The 15,709-nt window shown below is 48.0% G+C and overlaps 4 protein-coding genes across 4 annotated transcripts; 2 read left to right on the top strand and 2 right to left on the bottom strand.

The window, feature by feature from the left end:
- Positions 1–52: 52 nt before the first annotated feature.
- Positions 53–8,376, bottom strand: FSST1_010886 (uncharacterized protein; the record flags this gene model as incomplete). The annotated part of the gene is made up of 12 exons (XM_083233963.1): positions 53–138; positions 212–268; positions 325–2,525; positions 2,575–2,626; positions 2,681–3,250; positions 3,299–3,507; positions 3,556–3,665; positions 3,727–4,265; positions 4,315–4,666; positions 4,715–7,400; positions 7,448–7,613; positions 7,662–8,376. 12 exons carry the CDS (start codon positions 8,374–8,376, stop codon positions 53–55), a joined length of 7,743 nt encoding a protein of 2,580 aa, XP_083080582.1.
- Positions 8,377–10,307: 1,931 nt separating this feature from the next.
- On the top strand, positions 10,308–11,198 carry FSST1_010885 (uncharacterized protein; the record flags this gene model as incomplete). The annotated part of the gene is made up of 3 exons (XM_083233962.1): positions 10,308–10,384; positions 10,434–10,484; positions 10,571–11,198. The coding sequence occupies 3 exons, from the start codon at positions 10,308–10,310 to the stop codon at positions 11,196–11,198; spliced, it is 756 nt and encodes a 251-aa protein (XP_083080581.1).
- An 830-nt stretch (positions 11,199–12,028) lies between these two features.
- FSST1_010884 (uncharacterized protein) lies at positions 12,029–13,160 on the top strand (the record flags this gene model as incomplete). Its single annotated transcript, XM_083233961.1, has 3 exons — positions 12,029–12,182; positions 12,239–12,439; positions 12,496–13,160. 3 exons carry the CDS (start codon positions 12,029–12,031, stop codon positions 13,158–13,160), a joined length of 1,020 nt encoding a protein of 339 aa, XP_083080580.1.
- Positions 13,161–13,601: 441 nt separating this feature from the next.
- Positions 13,602–15,596, bottom strand: FSST1_010883 (nucleolar complex-associated protein-domain-containing protein; the record flags this gene model as incomplete). The annotated part of the gene is made up of 1 exon (XM_083233960.1): positions 13,602–15,596. The coding sequence occupies one exon, from the start codon at positions 15,594–15,596 to the stop codon at positions 13,602–13,604; it is 1,995 nt and encodes a 664-aa protein (XP_083080579.1).
- Between the last annotated feature and the right edge of the window lie 113 nt (positions 15,597–15,709).

The raw sequence follows: 15,709 nt of genomic DNA, 5'->3' as shown, positions 1-15,709 counted from the left end.
CAGAAAGCAACTCTAAGATCTCCTCGAGCCATGCTCAATATTGTAACACCTGCTACATACCGTGTAGCTCCTGCACACCCGGGATGTTCATCTCAATGTCATCAATCTGTTCAGATGACCCGCAGGATCCTTCCCAGTCTTTAACCCAACGTCAGCCGTTACCAAAAGTCTGCTATGACTGTATCAGAGTCACTGAATGACTGTAACATACCGGTCCCGTCGTCTTCCATGTCATCAACAACAAGCTTGCGCAAAGGATCGATCACATCTACCGTAATTGTTAGCCGTTTGCCACAAACCCCCAATTTAATGCATCTGACTCACCATTCTGCAGCTTGCGGAACCTCTTGTCTATATCACTCTGCTCACTTGAGTCCACATCTACCACCGCACTGCATTGCTCAATCACATCCAGGAATTCGGTCGCAATTTCTCGACCGACGTTGGTTCGTCCGCGGACGTGGTTGTCTTTGAGGTACTCGAGACATGCGATTCCGACCTGCTTTGTCGTCTCCTCAATGGCATCTCTGTCATACCAGGTACTCTCACCGTCAACCGGGCTGCGATCCTTCAGGTTATCGAACAGGGCGTTATCGAGAAACTCTTTTGTGGTGGCCCGCATGCGCTGATCAGGCCACGCGAGAAGGAGAGGCACCCATTCTGGCACTTGCTCAAGGCTGTACGCGCGAACTGCCCTGGCAAGTTCTTCGTCTTCTCTTTGAAGCTTCACCGCTGCCATGTAGAAGCGTACGAAAAACACACCCTCATTGTTCTGGAGACTTCTCACCTGTGTGAATATATGTTGCACTATTCCCAAAGCGTTGCTGAGATTGTTGGTACTCTCGATGTAGGGAATGGCTGCCCGCAAGAACGGATCCATAGCCAGCGTTGAGGTTTCGCCACGAAGACATTGTTTCAGTGTTGAAAGGACTCGGTCATCAACTTTGTCATCCAATTGTACCAAGTGGCGTATGATAGCATCGCTGGATGTCGGTGCCTGATCAAGCGCAAGAAGCTTTTCGACAAATAGGCTAGCATGAGAGGCAGTGTCCAAACCACTGAAGATGAGAGATATCTCACGCGATGTCCAACTGAATGGCTCTGTTTGTGTAAGACGCTCTGCCGGATCCTCTTCGATTGCGTCAGGCCCAAGTTTCCATTTCATCTCGCTTATCAAGTGCCGGACAAGGGCAATGATTGATGCATACGAAGGGGGTTTTGGACTACTGTTTCGTCGAATAACACTGGCAAGCATTTTGTCCCAGACTCCAGTGAGTTCTTGTAGAGGGTCGGCCGATATGATCATAATAGTCTTTACCAGAAAGTCTGCAGCCAATGCACGCCCAGTCTCACGATGGCCCAATTCAGCAAAGCCTAGAATTGCTCCAAAATACTCGTCCCAAGCCCTGATATGGATGTGGAAGTACTTCCAAAGATGATCGAAAATAACCAGTGCTCGCTCAATGACAGAGCGGTGAGAAATGTCATGCCGATCAAGGTCTTCATCTTCATCGGATCCAGAGACTGGGCTGTATGACTCTTGTGGGTCGTAGACATTGGGAAATGCCTCTGCTATTTTCTTGAGTGCAGTAACCAGAGCTTTGCAAGTGAAGCTTCGCACTCTCTGATCAGGGTTGCGTTGGAGCATCATGCGAAGTGCGTTGGGGTAATCATCAAAGTAACTGTAGAATGCAAAGGCACAATAAGGGCAAGATGCGATCGCGCCCATCAGACTTCTGCAATATGAATCGAAATCTGGAATGTCCCTTGTTCTCGTGACAATTTGGTCCAGATGGCCAAGTAGCGTTCGCATGGCCAAATTCTGGAGCCCATGTTCCTGCTGAAATTTACACATGAAGTCGTTAGAACTCAGGCGAGCAACAGTCGCATCCACAGGGCCACAGCGCAGCAGTGATTGACGGAACAGTGTCAGAACGAGCCCAGTGCTCGTCTCGTCATAGATACAGTGGCGGCGGAGGATAACTGTATTTTCGACCCTGGTATGATCTTTGAGCTTGTCCGGCACCTCGACACGGAGAGGTGTAGAAATGTTAAGACTCGTCATAGTTTCCTGCTCAGCACGCAGGGACGAAGCGCGCTGATAGAATAGCATATATGCACTGTAGTTCTTGTCGTACACAAGGCCGTTAGGGTCGTGAAGAGGACGTTCCGCACCACCGAACGTTTTTTGTTCCATCTCCGTTGGGTCCCATGGAGTTACCATGTCATCGTTAAATTCAACCCAGCTTGGGCGATCGGCGGAGGAAGGGCGCTCGCGGATAAAAGAGTAGTAGTGTCCGGATTCGGCGGTACCAGAATGAACAAGCACACCAACTAGTTCAAAAATATCCTCCTCGCTATCACTGTCTGGGTTACTGAGATGTTCGATGGTGTATGGCCGCATGTCGACTCGACTTGGGAACGAAAAATAGTCATTGATCTTGCTGCGCTGAAGGGTACGTAAGTTGAAATCAAATCTTTTCAGGTGGAAGATGAGGTTTTCCGGGACGTCTTTGATACAGGCCCTAAGATTTCGTTAGTCAGAAGAAAGAAGTCAGTAAGAGGAGGAAGTACCTTTTTACCGCGTCAACATGGCGGTCGCACGTTGAACATTTGTACTTGTTGTCTATTGACTTGGTCAGAAGTGATTTGGCTTTTGCAACAAAGAAGCTCAGCTTACCTCCCTCCATGATTTCACCGTCCACATAAGCCTGTAGGCTTTCCTCTAGTGTGCTTTTCCCTTTGATGTCGCATTGGATGGCGGAAAAGGGCTCGAGGCGCTCAGAGATGTGCTCACATTCTTTAGACTTCACTTGCTGCACCAGCTGTCCACCGTAGAACGACTTCATTCTTTTCTTTTCGTCCTGGTCGAGAAGCTGATTCTCCCAACGGTCAAAAAGAAGATTGTAAAACTCGTCGACATCCATTTGGTTGTGGATATCAATTAGAGTGTCATCGTATGTCTTGATGGAATTGACAAAGTTAGTCGGGTCAATATATCGAAGGTAGCTCTCCTGCATATGACCAAACAATTTCTGAGTGTTTTCAAGGAGTTGCTGGTTAGTTTCAGGGTAGCGAACGCGGCAACTGAGCACGAAGCACCGGAAACCAGTGTTCATGTATAGCTGCGTCATTAATGAGTTCAGGTAACAGGTGTTGGACAAGTTCTGCAGTCCTGCGTAGCCGCATGGAGCACGGAGTGCTCTGGACCGCTCGAAGTGGTAGGATAGTTCGTATAGGTATGGATTATCTGGAATATACGTCAGTACGTGCGAGTTTACTAAAGGACCGTACATACCTTCATCATCTTGATAAAATGGCACTTGCTGGCCAAGTCCTTCCAGAACCATTTGAAACTCGTCTCGGTCATGCTTCACCAGATAGGACACCACTTCGCAAAGCTTGGACCGAGTTTCTCCATTAAGGATTACTTTAGGCACAGACTTTCCGCCTGGCAGCCACTTGCTGGGATACAACTGCTTCCAGAATAATGACGTAGCAAGGTTCCTACGGCCAGTTAGAGTATTCCACGATATATCAGGTTTCGTTCCTTACCTAGGGAGTACCTCAAATAAGGCAACAGTGGCGTCCAATTGCAGACAAAGATGCAAGAGAGACGCCGAACCTCTCGCTAATGTATCTTCGACATCGGGTGATTCTATGGTCTAGTAATTAAGGATTTAGTCCACTTTGCCCAGCTACGTTTGGTCAAACACGGTGACATACCTCAGTTGTTGTATGCTCTAGCAGAAGTTGGCTGGTTTTAGCCGCCAGCGTTGCAATGTTCACTACTTCAGGCGTTTGCTTGCTGATTCTGGCCAGCAGGAAGTAAGCTAAACGGAATAGCTCTTCGCACTGATGCGGAAAGCCAGCTGCCTCCGATATGAGATCTTTGGTGATGACCCAAAAGTATGTTGCTACTGAAACATTGTGGGTGCTGACAGAAGCATGACCGACAGCTGCATACTCTACAACATTGAAGAACTCTTGGATAACCTTGATCGAACGTGCTCTGATGGCCTGACGGTGATCAGTTAGTAGAAGACAGCGTAGGACTCGTCCAAAGCCTGGGTTTGTGCTAAGTTTTGTCCAAAATTGGTTGTCCACGGCGCTTAGTCGCTGACAAAGAAGAAGTGCCAAGTGTACGGCAAATGAAGGCGCCTCTCCAGGATAATCTGCGGCATACAACAGGATTTCGACCAGTCGATCTGGATCTGGTATAACCAGACTCTTCGACATAGTCGATTGTTCTGAGGCGCTAATTCCTACATCATCGTTAGAAACCGTATAGTAAATCCAATCTTCTACACCTACTCTCATGAAACTGCTTGCATGCCTGAAGCAAGCTTGTTGTGAGCTTTAGTCGCATGAACGTTGATGATTGTTCAAAGACGTCCTTGTCTGAGATAGCATGTACAACCAAGGACATGGCTGTCTTCAGAGCTTTAGAGTACGAGACAGAACGAGGCGAAAATGTGTCGTTCTGACTGCCATCACTGTTAATGTTACTAGAGAGAGCTTTGATATACTTGAGCAACGCATGCACAGCGTAAAGTGATTTGAAAGGCTGCCCTGGGGGGAAGACATCTTTGTACGCCGCTGGTTCGTTGTCGATCAACTTCGAGAGACGGCCGTCAGTCGGTAGTTGGGTGAGGAAGGTGAAGATCTAGAAAGGTTAGTATGGTGTCTCATCGACTATGAATGGTATACTTACTTCTTCTGCGAGTGAATCTTTCATGCTCAAGTATTCCCATATCTCATCAAAATGAGCAGAGATTTCGATTTCGAGCGAGGAAGCACCAGGTGTAACCCGATTAGAGAGAGTTGGGCCAGATTCTTCACGTCTGACCAGTATAAGACCGTCATGCACGCGGAGATCTTTGAGAGATTTACATATGTCGGTCTCACGTGGTAGGAATGGCTGGCCTCTATAGTAGATCCGATAGTTCTCGAATCCGGTTTCTTCACGGAGGCTGGCGAGCAAAGAAGCTGCAGTGTTTCCCTTTCCAATCAAAAGTGGCTTGATGTCAGTCTGCTGATTGCCATCAAAAGACTGATACTTGAGTTCCGCTGAGTCACCCTGAACCGCATATGGTGCTTGAGAAATCAACGTTCTCAAGTCGGGTGTGGACAAGTGTGGCTTCGAACGATGAGCATCCAGCATGTACCGCAGAAACTTCAAGGAACGGACAAATATCCTTTCTTTTCCTAGGAACTTCTGACCCTTGGTAACAAATGCCATGTCCCCATCATCACCACCTTGAGAGCTACAGCTCAAAGCATCTAGGTCTTTCGCGGCAACTTTCAACTGGTTTAAACATCGGCCAACCAGAGCTAGGTGAATCAACTGCGTTCGCTGTGCGGGACCGGAGGAAATGTACTCGTTTTCGATGTAGATATCCTTTGTAAGGACTCGGAGAGACCTTTCGGCCAAATTTTCATCTTCGGCTTCAAGAGCGATGCGCCAAACTTGTTCAATACCACTTTTGTTGACCGCTTCCTGGTCATCGAGCGCAAGGTCCGATTTTTCATTGAGACGAGGCATGATCTCGGCTAGAAGAAATTCCAGCATACCTTCACAGAAATACTCAGCGGGAAGAGTTGGGAGAAAGTGAAGTAGACAAGTCCGGAGAAAGTGATTCGTGTGAATGTCAAAGTTGCCCCCCCGGTTGAGAGTGTTCAATATGTCCCACCCGGTTCTCCTGTCTTCCACTGAGAGTGAGAGAGAACCGACAAGCATGTCCCAGAGTTTGAAACCCAGCTCCTGAGTGATGGTTTGTGGTTCCAACTGGATAATGACGGCAATGAATTCCCTTCGAGGCTGGTAAATGGGCGAGGCGAGGACCATCTGAGCATCCATTGCTCGTCCGACCATGATAGCATGCTCCAATTCTTCTACAAGAAGTCTCGTGAAGTCGTGTTCTTCCACTAGTTCATGTAGCTCGGTGGCCATAACTCTTGACCGGATTGTTATGGAGAGAAAGAAAAGACTGCCTAGGGTGGTGGCAGACTTGTTTGCAATATCTTCAAGACAGCTCAGGTACAATTGTTCTCGCCCTTCGTGGGTCGGTCCGTATCTTAACAATTCCTGGAGTTTATGCACTGTTGCTTGCTGCATTTCAGGTGACACGGGTTGCGATCCGCCTGTGGGGACAGAGGACTCCCTCAACAGCCGCAGACAAAGGCTGTAAGGCTGGATTCCGAGGGGCTGCTCTATCGCAAGCCTCTCTGTCATGGATTTCATGACATGTTCCCAAAGCAATCGGATAGTGGGCGTAAAGGCATCTATAGGGAGTGTCTGGAACTTTTCGCAAAGAGCCAGTAGGCCTTCGATGTCAAAGAGATGGGCAATACTAATCACCATACGCGCCAGGGCGTCGACTGTACGAGGATCTTCTCCAGACGTGATCCCTTGCCAAATCATATCTACATGCTCCTTGCGATAGTTCCTGGTCACTATTATGAACCCGACGATGTTGGCGCCCTCAACGGTAATTTCAGGATGGCAATTAGAGCCTAGAAAGTAGTTGATGAACCCGGATCCGATGAGATACTCGGCAATATGCCCAATATAAGCGGGGCTGTCATTGTCATTTTGCTCGGAGTGAATTCTCCAACACTCGACAAGTTCTCTGCACATTTGTGTCGTTCCTTGAAATCGAAGTTGCATCTGGCTCGACCGAAGGAGTTTGATGAAGGTTTCAAAGCGACGCTTGAGAGCAATTGCCTCAACAGCGTAGTCTTGGGAGACTGCAGGAAAAGATTTTTGGTGCTCTTGAAGTAGACGACTTGCAATAGGGAGGCCGCATCTGAGGACTGTCTTGATCATATCTGACAAAGCCGAAACACCCCTGAGGATGTTATCCGCGAATAGTTGCGAGGACTTTTTCTCGATCATATCATCAAATATCCTACAAATTAGTTCGTACAGAGCGAATCCGTTCTCGAGTTCCTGTTTGAACATCGAATTATTGTTAGGAATGCGTGGGTTGAGAGTGTCAGACATGATATCCGACGCCATTTGGCAAAACGATGCCAAATCGTTAGTCAAACGAGGATAACTAGGAATAAGTTCTGCCAAGCTTCTAGTCAGCTGCAAAAGACTGCCAATGCTTCCACTTGCATTTTTTTGATAGGCTCTGACGAAGTACGAGGACATAACTGCAACCTGGTCGGTCTGACTGTCGCTGAGTCGCGGTGGTAGGGTTATTGAATGAAGATGATGAAGATAAATCGGAGAAAAAAGTTCGGGTATTTGCCGTCCCTGCGATTCCTGATCTACCATGAATTCCTTGATGGCTAGGATGTCTTGCCCGACAAACCAAGCTGATAGTTTGGCGAAACTTGCAAACAAAGCATTACTGAGTTCCACAAGTGTTTCGTCTTCGTAAAGTGGAGGTCTATGGTGGTTAGTTATGTTAAATATTGAATATAGGTATGCACCTACCGGCGGAAAGCCATTGCTGGAATAATGCGTGGGAGGGTGGCCCAGAAAGGAACGTTTAGACGGCATGATCTCATTGCTGTTTGTCTACCGACATTCCCAACGTATTCGAGATATTGGTCTAGCCATTGCTGCAATTTATGAATGACCGACGGATCGATTGAGGATTCTACTTTGTTAGTATCTAGGCTCGCTGGGAAGGGTGGATGTGCCTTACGTGTTCCAAGGTAGGTCGCGAGCCGCGCCGCGATTCCTTCCAGTGACTCATTGGGCTCATTGAAAGGGAATTCATTAACTGGATCGATTGCGACAAGGTCACTCTCGACCAAGGAAAGACCAGTACTTTGGTAGTCGGACATCATATCCTCATCTGATTGTATGGAGACAACCTCGATTGGCGGGGTTGCAGACTGCGAGGAACTTGGTCGTGAGATATCATTGTCTTGAGGAGCTTGAATCATGTCGACCTCAGAGTCTTCAACACTCTCTTGAACATTGCCGTTGACAGCATCAGTCGCATTCTCAGTCACAGCTGACCGAGCCGCAGTAGTTGGGGAAGATGGCAACGAAGACGAATCTTTCTGGGTCGCATTTCTGAGGTTGAGAGTGACCATGCTGGATGGAGGTTCCGTGGGAGGATCACAAATGTGAGAGCCTGACTCGGGGGTCTCAGGCGCAACAGGAACTGTTGGAGAGTCTGCAGCCGAGTCAGGTCGAGGCAAGGCAGGATCGGTGTCGAGAGTGGTGGAGCTGGAGGAGTCGTGAATGGGATTTGTTGCATCGAGAGAATTTGCAGGAGACCCAGAGAGAGAAGTGCGCCGGCGTTTGCGAGACGAGATATCGCTGTCATCAAATGGGTTTGGCCGGGTCGTGCTTGCTTCAGCGGAGGCAGCGCGATCTAGAAGCTCGGGAGATCTCGAGGCTGGATCCATCGGAGTCGTGTAGAGTCAACGGGGACGAGGCGTGAGAGTACAGAGACGTCACACCGTCGCGAGAGACGCCCCGACGAAAACTGCACAAAATTAACATGTGGGTTCGATAGAAGAGTGAGGTGTAGCGGGGGAGCAGCAAGATTCCCAAGCTCGAGATGAATGTCGAACAGGGAATCAGAGCCAAAGCGTTGATGCGGGGGGATAGGCAGTTGAGGTAGACAAAGAGACAGGCGATTAAGAGACTCGGGATCTGACGCCAGATCAAACTAAAAATCTCCCAGAGCCGTGTTCACTCTCGAGTCTTGAAATGGGATGGATAAGAAGTAAGTGCAGGAAATGGATAAGGCTTCTTGGATCTAAGGGTAAGGTAAAAACCAAACCAGGATCTGGAAGAGCTGGAGTATGGATTGGCAGGGCGCGGTCGCGGTCTGCTAGTGTGGGTACCCCGCCACGGCAGGAGCACTGGGGGTGCAGATAGTAGAGACAAGAGGGGGGAAAGTACGATTAAGAGATACAGTGAATGGATCATGGAAATAACAAGATGAAAATTGCCCTGTTGTACTTGCCTTTCCGGTAAGGTTGATAATATATTGGCCTTATTGCTGAAAGAAGAAAATACAATACTATTGCTGGTATTGTTGTTTCGATATAAATCGAGTGGGGTCAAGGCGAAGAAAAGAAACCTGGCTTGGTTGCTAAGTCGAAGCTTTCGGGGGTTTTCAAAGCAAGTGGGTGGACTCTGATGTCGTAGAGTATAGATGAAATGTAAGGCAAAATTGGTGGTTGCCTTAACTGGTTTGACAGTGACACGTCCCGTCCATAAAAAAGTGCCTACATAGGTACTTTGGGCTAGGTCCCGTCACTGTGGCTCAACTTTTTTAGTGGAGAGCTCACCTGTGCGCGAGGTGATGTCAGGCTGTACCTGTCTGTGTCTATGCTGGACTTAGGGCGGGGTAGACATAAATTACTAAATTAGATGACTTTGGGTACTAAGGTATGGGGTGAGGATAGTGCATTCAATTACATCGATGCCATGACAGATTGATCGGGAATTACTGTCAATGTTGATGCGCGCGAGTGAATAGATGAATGCTGAAGGGTCTGGTATCTTCCAAGTCTTTGACAAGTCGGCACCGGAAATATAATAAACCTACAAAGGTTAATGCAACCGAGTTTTCGTGCTTAGACTCTGTAGGTGTCATGTTAGCGATCATGACATTTGGTGGGGTATCAAGACATTCAGCATCTATTCAATCGTAACAAACGGCACAACAGAAGACCTACTAACTTCTGAGCTGTTTTGTGGCTGTGAGAGTGGGCTGATATGGTATCTGGAAGTGAAGCCTGATTGAAGGATACCTACATTAGAATTTGCCTGTGATAAAACTTCATGACAACCAACCGCGTTTATCTGTGTCACAGGGCACGGTTCTTTGCCTCGGGCGGCTAGCTACGTGTCTCAGACTTGAGAATCTACGATGTTAAAGGCCACTATAGAATACTATACGAGATGCAATACTTGTACCTAATTTACTACTTGCCTTCGTTGGCCGTTGAGCAGCGCGTTACATTTGATATGTTAATAAGCTCAATAAAATAATGGGGACCTCATTGATCGTCACACGGGCTGTTTCAATTTCTTTGACCAGAATTTGTACCTGCGGCTTGTGACATGTAAAGCGGCGCTAGTTAGAAGCAACTCCCCGTCAAAATCTATCTTGACCCACTTTGCCGATACATATTTGCGAATAGTTAGTTGCAGGCTGCAAAGCAAATAACTTTTCCTGGCCTTCCATCATTGCACTCGAAACCGCCCTTGTCACGCCCGCTCAATTGTCACTGGGTCAATTGTTTGATTGAAGTGACTGTATCGACTACCGTTTGGTTCTGTTTTTTTCCCTTGCCTCCACCTGCGTCATCAAGTATCCATCATGTCTGCTCCAGCTTCTCAAGCCGCTCGCAAGAAAGTTGTTCACCAACTTGACACTCCCTTTTCCACTGTCTCATGGTAAGTAACTGCAAAAACCATCATCTCATCACGAATGCTGAGAAGTTAGGCCGGATGTCTCAGCAGAAGACCAAGACACTATTTTGGAACTCCTATGCGAGTAAGTAAAGCCCCGCCAGAAGCCTCTGTATCGTTCCAGACAGAGCAGGGCCAGCTACGAAAAGCAAACATTACTGACAGCCAAAGCTTATTGAGTCCAATTGGTCAATATCGCCAAACACACATCAAGCGATCGAAGGGTAAGCGTGCAGTGCAGAAGGAGAAGGAAGCCAGGAGGATAGGGGACGGCCCGGAACAGCCTCCTGCGCCGCCAATTCCTGAGCTCGAAGCCAATATAGATGTTGGATTTAATTCAATTACCCGGAATCTCCAATCATGGTCGTCAAAGGACACCGAGTCTACAGAAGACGAACCTAAAAGGCAGTACTCCATGGTTTTCGTAGCTCGCGGCAACCAGGCTTCAACATTCAACTGCCATTTCCCTCAAATGGTAGGGACAGCATCCAAACAACTTCCTGAGGATGATAAGATTCGTTTGGTTGGTTTTTCTAAGCCCTGCTCTGAGCGCTTAAGCACCTGTCTAGGAGTTCCCAGGGTGTCATCTATAGCCATCATCAAGGATGCTCCTGGAGCCGGGGCTTTGCAGGAGTTTGTCATGAAGGCAGTGGAGCAAGTGGAGGTATCGTGGCTAAATGCATCTTCAAGTATACAGTATGTTGCCCCAAAGATCAATGCTATAGAGACTACGATAGGACCTAAACGCGCACGGGTTGAAAAGTTTTGCCCTGACAAGGATTCATGCACGTATCCTTAGGCCCTTTTGGTAGTCTTTATGCAGCTGCGGATTGTTGAGTATTGATGGAGGATTTGTGAGAGGGCGGTCTAATTTCACGATCTGAGTTGGTTTAACAGTAGAACTCGGGTCACTTGAATGCTACAGCTAAAAGTTAAACCATAGATGCCTACAAAGATTAAGTGAGCTCCGGCTTAAATATATAGATAAATAGGCATATAAGTTTTAGCTGTACTGCACTTAGATTATTATATTCCTACTAAAGTCGCCTATATTGCTTATTATATACCTATATACCTACACAGCCGTTTATATTTCTTTAGCCTTAGAGTTCCTTTCAGATAATGCCCAGGACCTTTCCTGCAATTATCCTATATCTACCTAGGTACCTAGAAAATTCAGTCACTTTAAAACCAAGTGCTAGCCAGCGGAGGCTCATTTTTCTTACCACTGATAGGCAGTGTCAAAGCTATATCTACTAGAATACACTTGCTTATTAGACTGCTATTCTTCTAATATTAAATACCTACTAGGTCCAGGACGGGATTTTCAGATCGATCTCTTCTGCATTGCATACTAGGTAGCCGTATCTTCTTCCTTAGGCTGTTCCTGCCTGTGATTATAGGTAGTAGGCATCGACGTTTCTTCACCTTCCCTCCCCCACCCTTCTCTTCCTTTCCTTTCCTTTCCTTTCCTTTCACCACTTTTCATCTTCCCCCCCTTGCAGCGTTTTGTTATTTCATCCTAAAGCGAGCCAAGTCTGCCGCATCCATTCATTATAGAACTTTTACTCTCTCTAGCTACAAGAGACTTTCTATTTCCTCCAGGACGCGAAGCCAACCACTGCTATCATGGCAAACTCCGGTTACGCCAACGCCGGTAACTTGAATGATGCCAAAGAACTCCAGAAAATGTTCAAGGGCCAGAGTAGCGGTAACATCACCGCAAAGCCCAGAAGCAAGAGTAAGAGTAAGGGGGGTAACTCGCTCCCCATAAAGCGACGAGGTAGGATATCCCTTGCTATAGCTAACTAATATGCCCATGGACTAATATCGCACCAGAAGCCTTTCCGCATCCGCATCGTGGACCACCACCCACGTCTACCAAGACCAATGTACCCCCTCCCAGCGCCCGCTACTATACGGCCACCCTTTTATCTGACCCTTTAAAGCGTGCACCTGGAGCAATTCTAGGCACAGCAACTCTAGCATTCCTGAGTCGTCAAGACTCAACACCTCAAATGCCTACCATTCCCGCCCAGAGTTAGTAGTGAGAAGTAAAAGTCCTGCAAATGGTGTAAAATGCTGATTGAGGATAGCCGCTAAACCGTCCGTCGTGGGAAACCAGGCTGCTATCAAGGCTCCCGCGACCGTCTCTACTGGGGAGACAAAGGTTGTGAACAAGAAAGAAGAGTCCAAGAAGATAGTCGCTAAACCGCCAGTCGTGGGAAACCTGGCTCCTACGATTATCTCCGGTGAAGAGAGAATGCAGGTTCCCATGATGGCCTCTACCGGGGAGAGAAAGCAGGTTCCCACGACCGTCTCTGTTGTGGAGACAAAGGTTGTGAACAAGGAAGAAGAGTCTGAGAAAAGCCTCGCAAGCATGTTCTTTTCTCTAATGTCAGGGGATTCGGATGAGGACTCTGACGAAGAACCGCCAGCTATCAAAGCCAAGGCCGAGGCTGTAAGCAAGTCCACGACCAATAGTGTCATCAGATACTCATCCGACGAGCTGCTGGAGCTGAAGGGAAAATTCCCCTTGGAGACTGAGCATTCCAAGGCCGCAAACACAGTCCCGCAGCAAAAGGGTAAAGCCGAATTATCGCCTAAGGGAATAGCCAACACAAGCCTTCGCCCACAAGCTCCCGGTTTCATACCATCAGCGACTGCTAAGATGGCTGCCTTTCTGGCAAATGAACCAAGCAAGCCAGTTACAACTCGCAAGCCGACAAAAGGGCTAGGCTCGTCTATGTGGGCCAAGTAAAGGGGAATCGCCTTTGCCAAAGGATAAGAGACTGATTGGCATGGTATTGCGGATTTCACATATGGCTGCGAAATGATAGAAGAATGATCATCTGCGAGGAAACACGCCGGGATATCATGGGCTTGGCCTTATGTTGATATCAGAGAAGCCGGAAAGTTTCAGGCTCGGTCGGCTTTATTGAATTTGAGAATTGGGATTCTAGTCTAGTCTAGGTAGTTCACACCATAGACTATTAACAGATTATCTCAAGGTCACTAAATTCACAATGCACTGCATCCGTTATTCGGTTTCTAACATACCTCGCATTACAAACCGGTCAGAACGTATTAGTTACCCGAAGACATACTTACTCGTCCCTCTCACAACTTAAGAGTAAAACGACATGCAGTTATTATCGAAAACATAAGCACAACGCTGGTATATTTCTACTCATCCAAAACTCTATTCGGATATCCCCTTCTCTAGGATCTTCAGCCCTTCTCTCACCTTAGGCGAATAGTGCTTTCTCAATAACTCCCCCTCCCAAACTGTTGCTGCAAAGGGGTTACTACCCTCAATGCTATCGCTGATAGGGTTATATCGACCATCACCCTTGCGCTCCTCTGTATCCCAAAGACTTCGAACCTTCTTTGCGTGGGTATGCGCCACATCACTAAGAAGTACAAGGACAGCCTGACACGACTTATCGGGGAGCTGGAGCGCAGCCGTCATGAGCTGTTTGGAGAATGCAGCTAGACGCATAGGCGGCACCGCCCTTACGTTCCAAGGCGGGAGAAGAATGCCGGTTAACGAACGCAGAAGAAGGACCGTTGTTGTTTGTACATTGATCTTAGTAGTTGCGCTGGTTGAGTTGACGGGACGTGTCAACTCGACATCAGGGTTTGTGGAAAGTGTGAGGAGTGTCTTGAAAAGGTGTGTAGTGAAGAACGATAAATCGAGGTGAAGATCGTTGCGTGAGTTGTGGGCGTCTTGACCTTCGAGCAGAGCGAAGGCTGTGACGGTGCAGAGGAGAGCTTCACGGGTCAGGTTGCGCACAGGGACATCATCTTCATCTTCCTCCTCCACTTCTGCTTCTTCATCATCGGGACCTTTCTCGGCATCCTCTTCACTGTGGCGGATGAGGTCCTTCAGCGCCTCGAGAAGATCACCAAAGAAATCCTGGTTGATAAGATGGGCATACTTGGCCAGACCTTCGAGAACGGCTCCCATGAGATGAGGCATTCGCAACTTCAGAATACGGAAGTAAGTAGCAAAGACGAGCTTCAGAGTCTCTGATTGCATGCGGTCGCGCTCTTCGTAGCTGACAGATGCATCTGCGTTGGCCATGTCCTTGTCGAGAGCCTTTTGCTCCTTGAGCTCCTTGCGATAACGCTTGGTTCTGAATTCGCGCTTCTTCTTTTTGAAAGATCCCTCGGTACTCTCGACGTAGTCTTGAGACGCTTTACCTGAAAATTCGGACAGGAGGCGTAGGCTAAGGAAAAGGTTCACAACGCTCTCGTCGACCTGGTATTCGCGGGCCTTCATCATCTTGGAAAGCAGACCAACGGCATCATTTGATGGTCGACCTTCTTCATCCTCCTTGAATAGCTCACGGAGAGCCTCCAGGCACTTGACACCGTCCTGGTTGATTTTGCGTCGGCTGAGCTTGGTGACAAGAATTTTGAGTAGATCTGTTCGGAAGTTGAAGTGTGACACTGATGTAACGAGAGTGCAGGTACAAGTGATAGCGATGCTGGCAAGGGTTGGTCCACCCTTTGACGCCCTTATATCGAGCTTGGAGCATCGAGCAAGCTCTTTGATGTAGTTTTGATATCCTGAAACGAGAGCTTGTTCATACTGCCGTAGAGTTCGCACGTCCTTGGAAAGCTTCTCTCTTGGGCCGTTCTCTTCCTGTGGACGTATCCGGTAGCCAGGGATGACATCCTTGTAGACAGTCATTTGTGTCATGAGGGCGAGCATCTGAATGGCGACAATCCTGGATTGTCCGATCTTGGCAAGTGCTTTGAATGCGCCGACGTGTTCCTCCGGATTCTCGTTCATTTGCGTACCAATCTTGGCCAACTCCTCCTGTGCATCTCGAATCTGCTGAGGCTCAGGGATCTCGGGCTCTTCCTCGACCTCCTCTTCCTCAAACTCTACCTCCTCTTCATCCTCGCGGCCTTCTAGCCATTCGGTGTCGCTTTCAATCGATGCTTCATCATCCTCTTGCCCTTCTGCCTGCTCAATTCGACCATCGGCTGTCTTGATAGGTAGTCGGTTGCTCTCCTTTTGCTTCTTGCCCTTGCGCGGGCGCGACTCGTAGTCTTGTTCAAGATCCCAATTCGAAGCGTTCTTGAAGAAAGATTTCTGGGCGCTCTTTGACTCGGCTTGACCTCGAGACTCGTGATCAGAAGAGTCGTGAGCAACCTTTCTTCGTTTTGTGCCGTTGGGTGCCATCTTTGCTGTAGCACAAAATAACTTGCGCCTGTGGAAGGATTTGTCGTCTTGTCTTCAAGGTAACTGTTTTTTGCGAAAGCTGATATGTTTAGCGGGGCTGATGGCAGATCGCA

Source organism: Fusarium sambucinum, chromosome III (assembly GCF_050947815.1).
Source record: "Fusarium sambucinum isolate potato_lamoka chromosome III, whole genome shotgun sequence".
Taxonomy (NCBI): Eukaryota; Fungi; Ascomycota; class Sordariomycetes; order Hypocreales; family Nectriaceae; genus Fusarium; species Fusarium sambucinum.
This window is presented reverse-complemented; position numbering and strand designations above follow the sequence as displayed.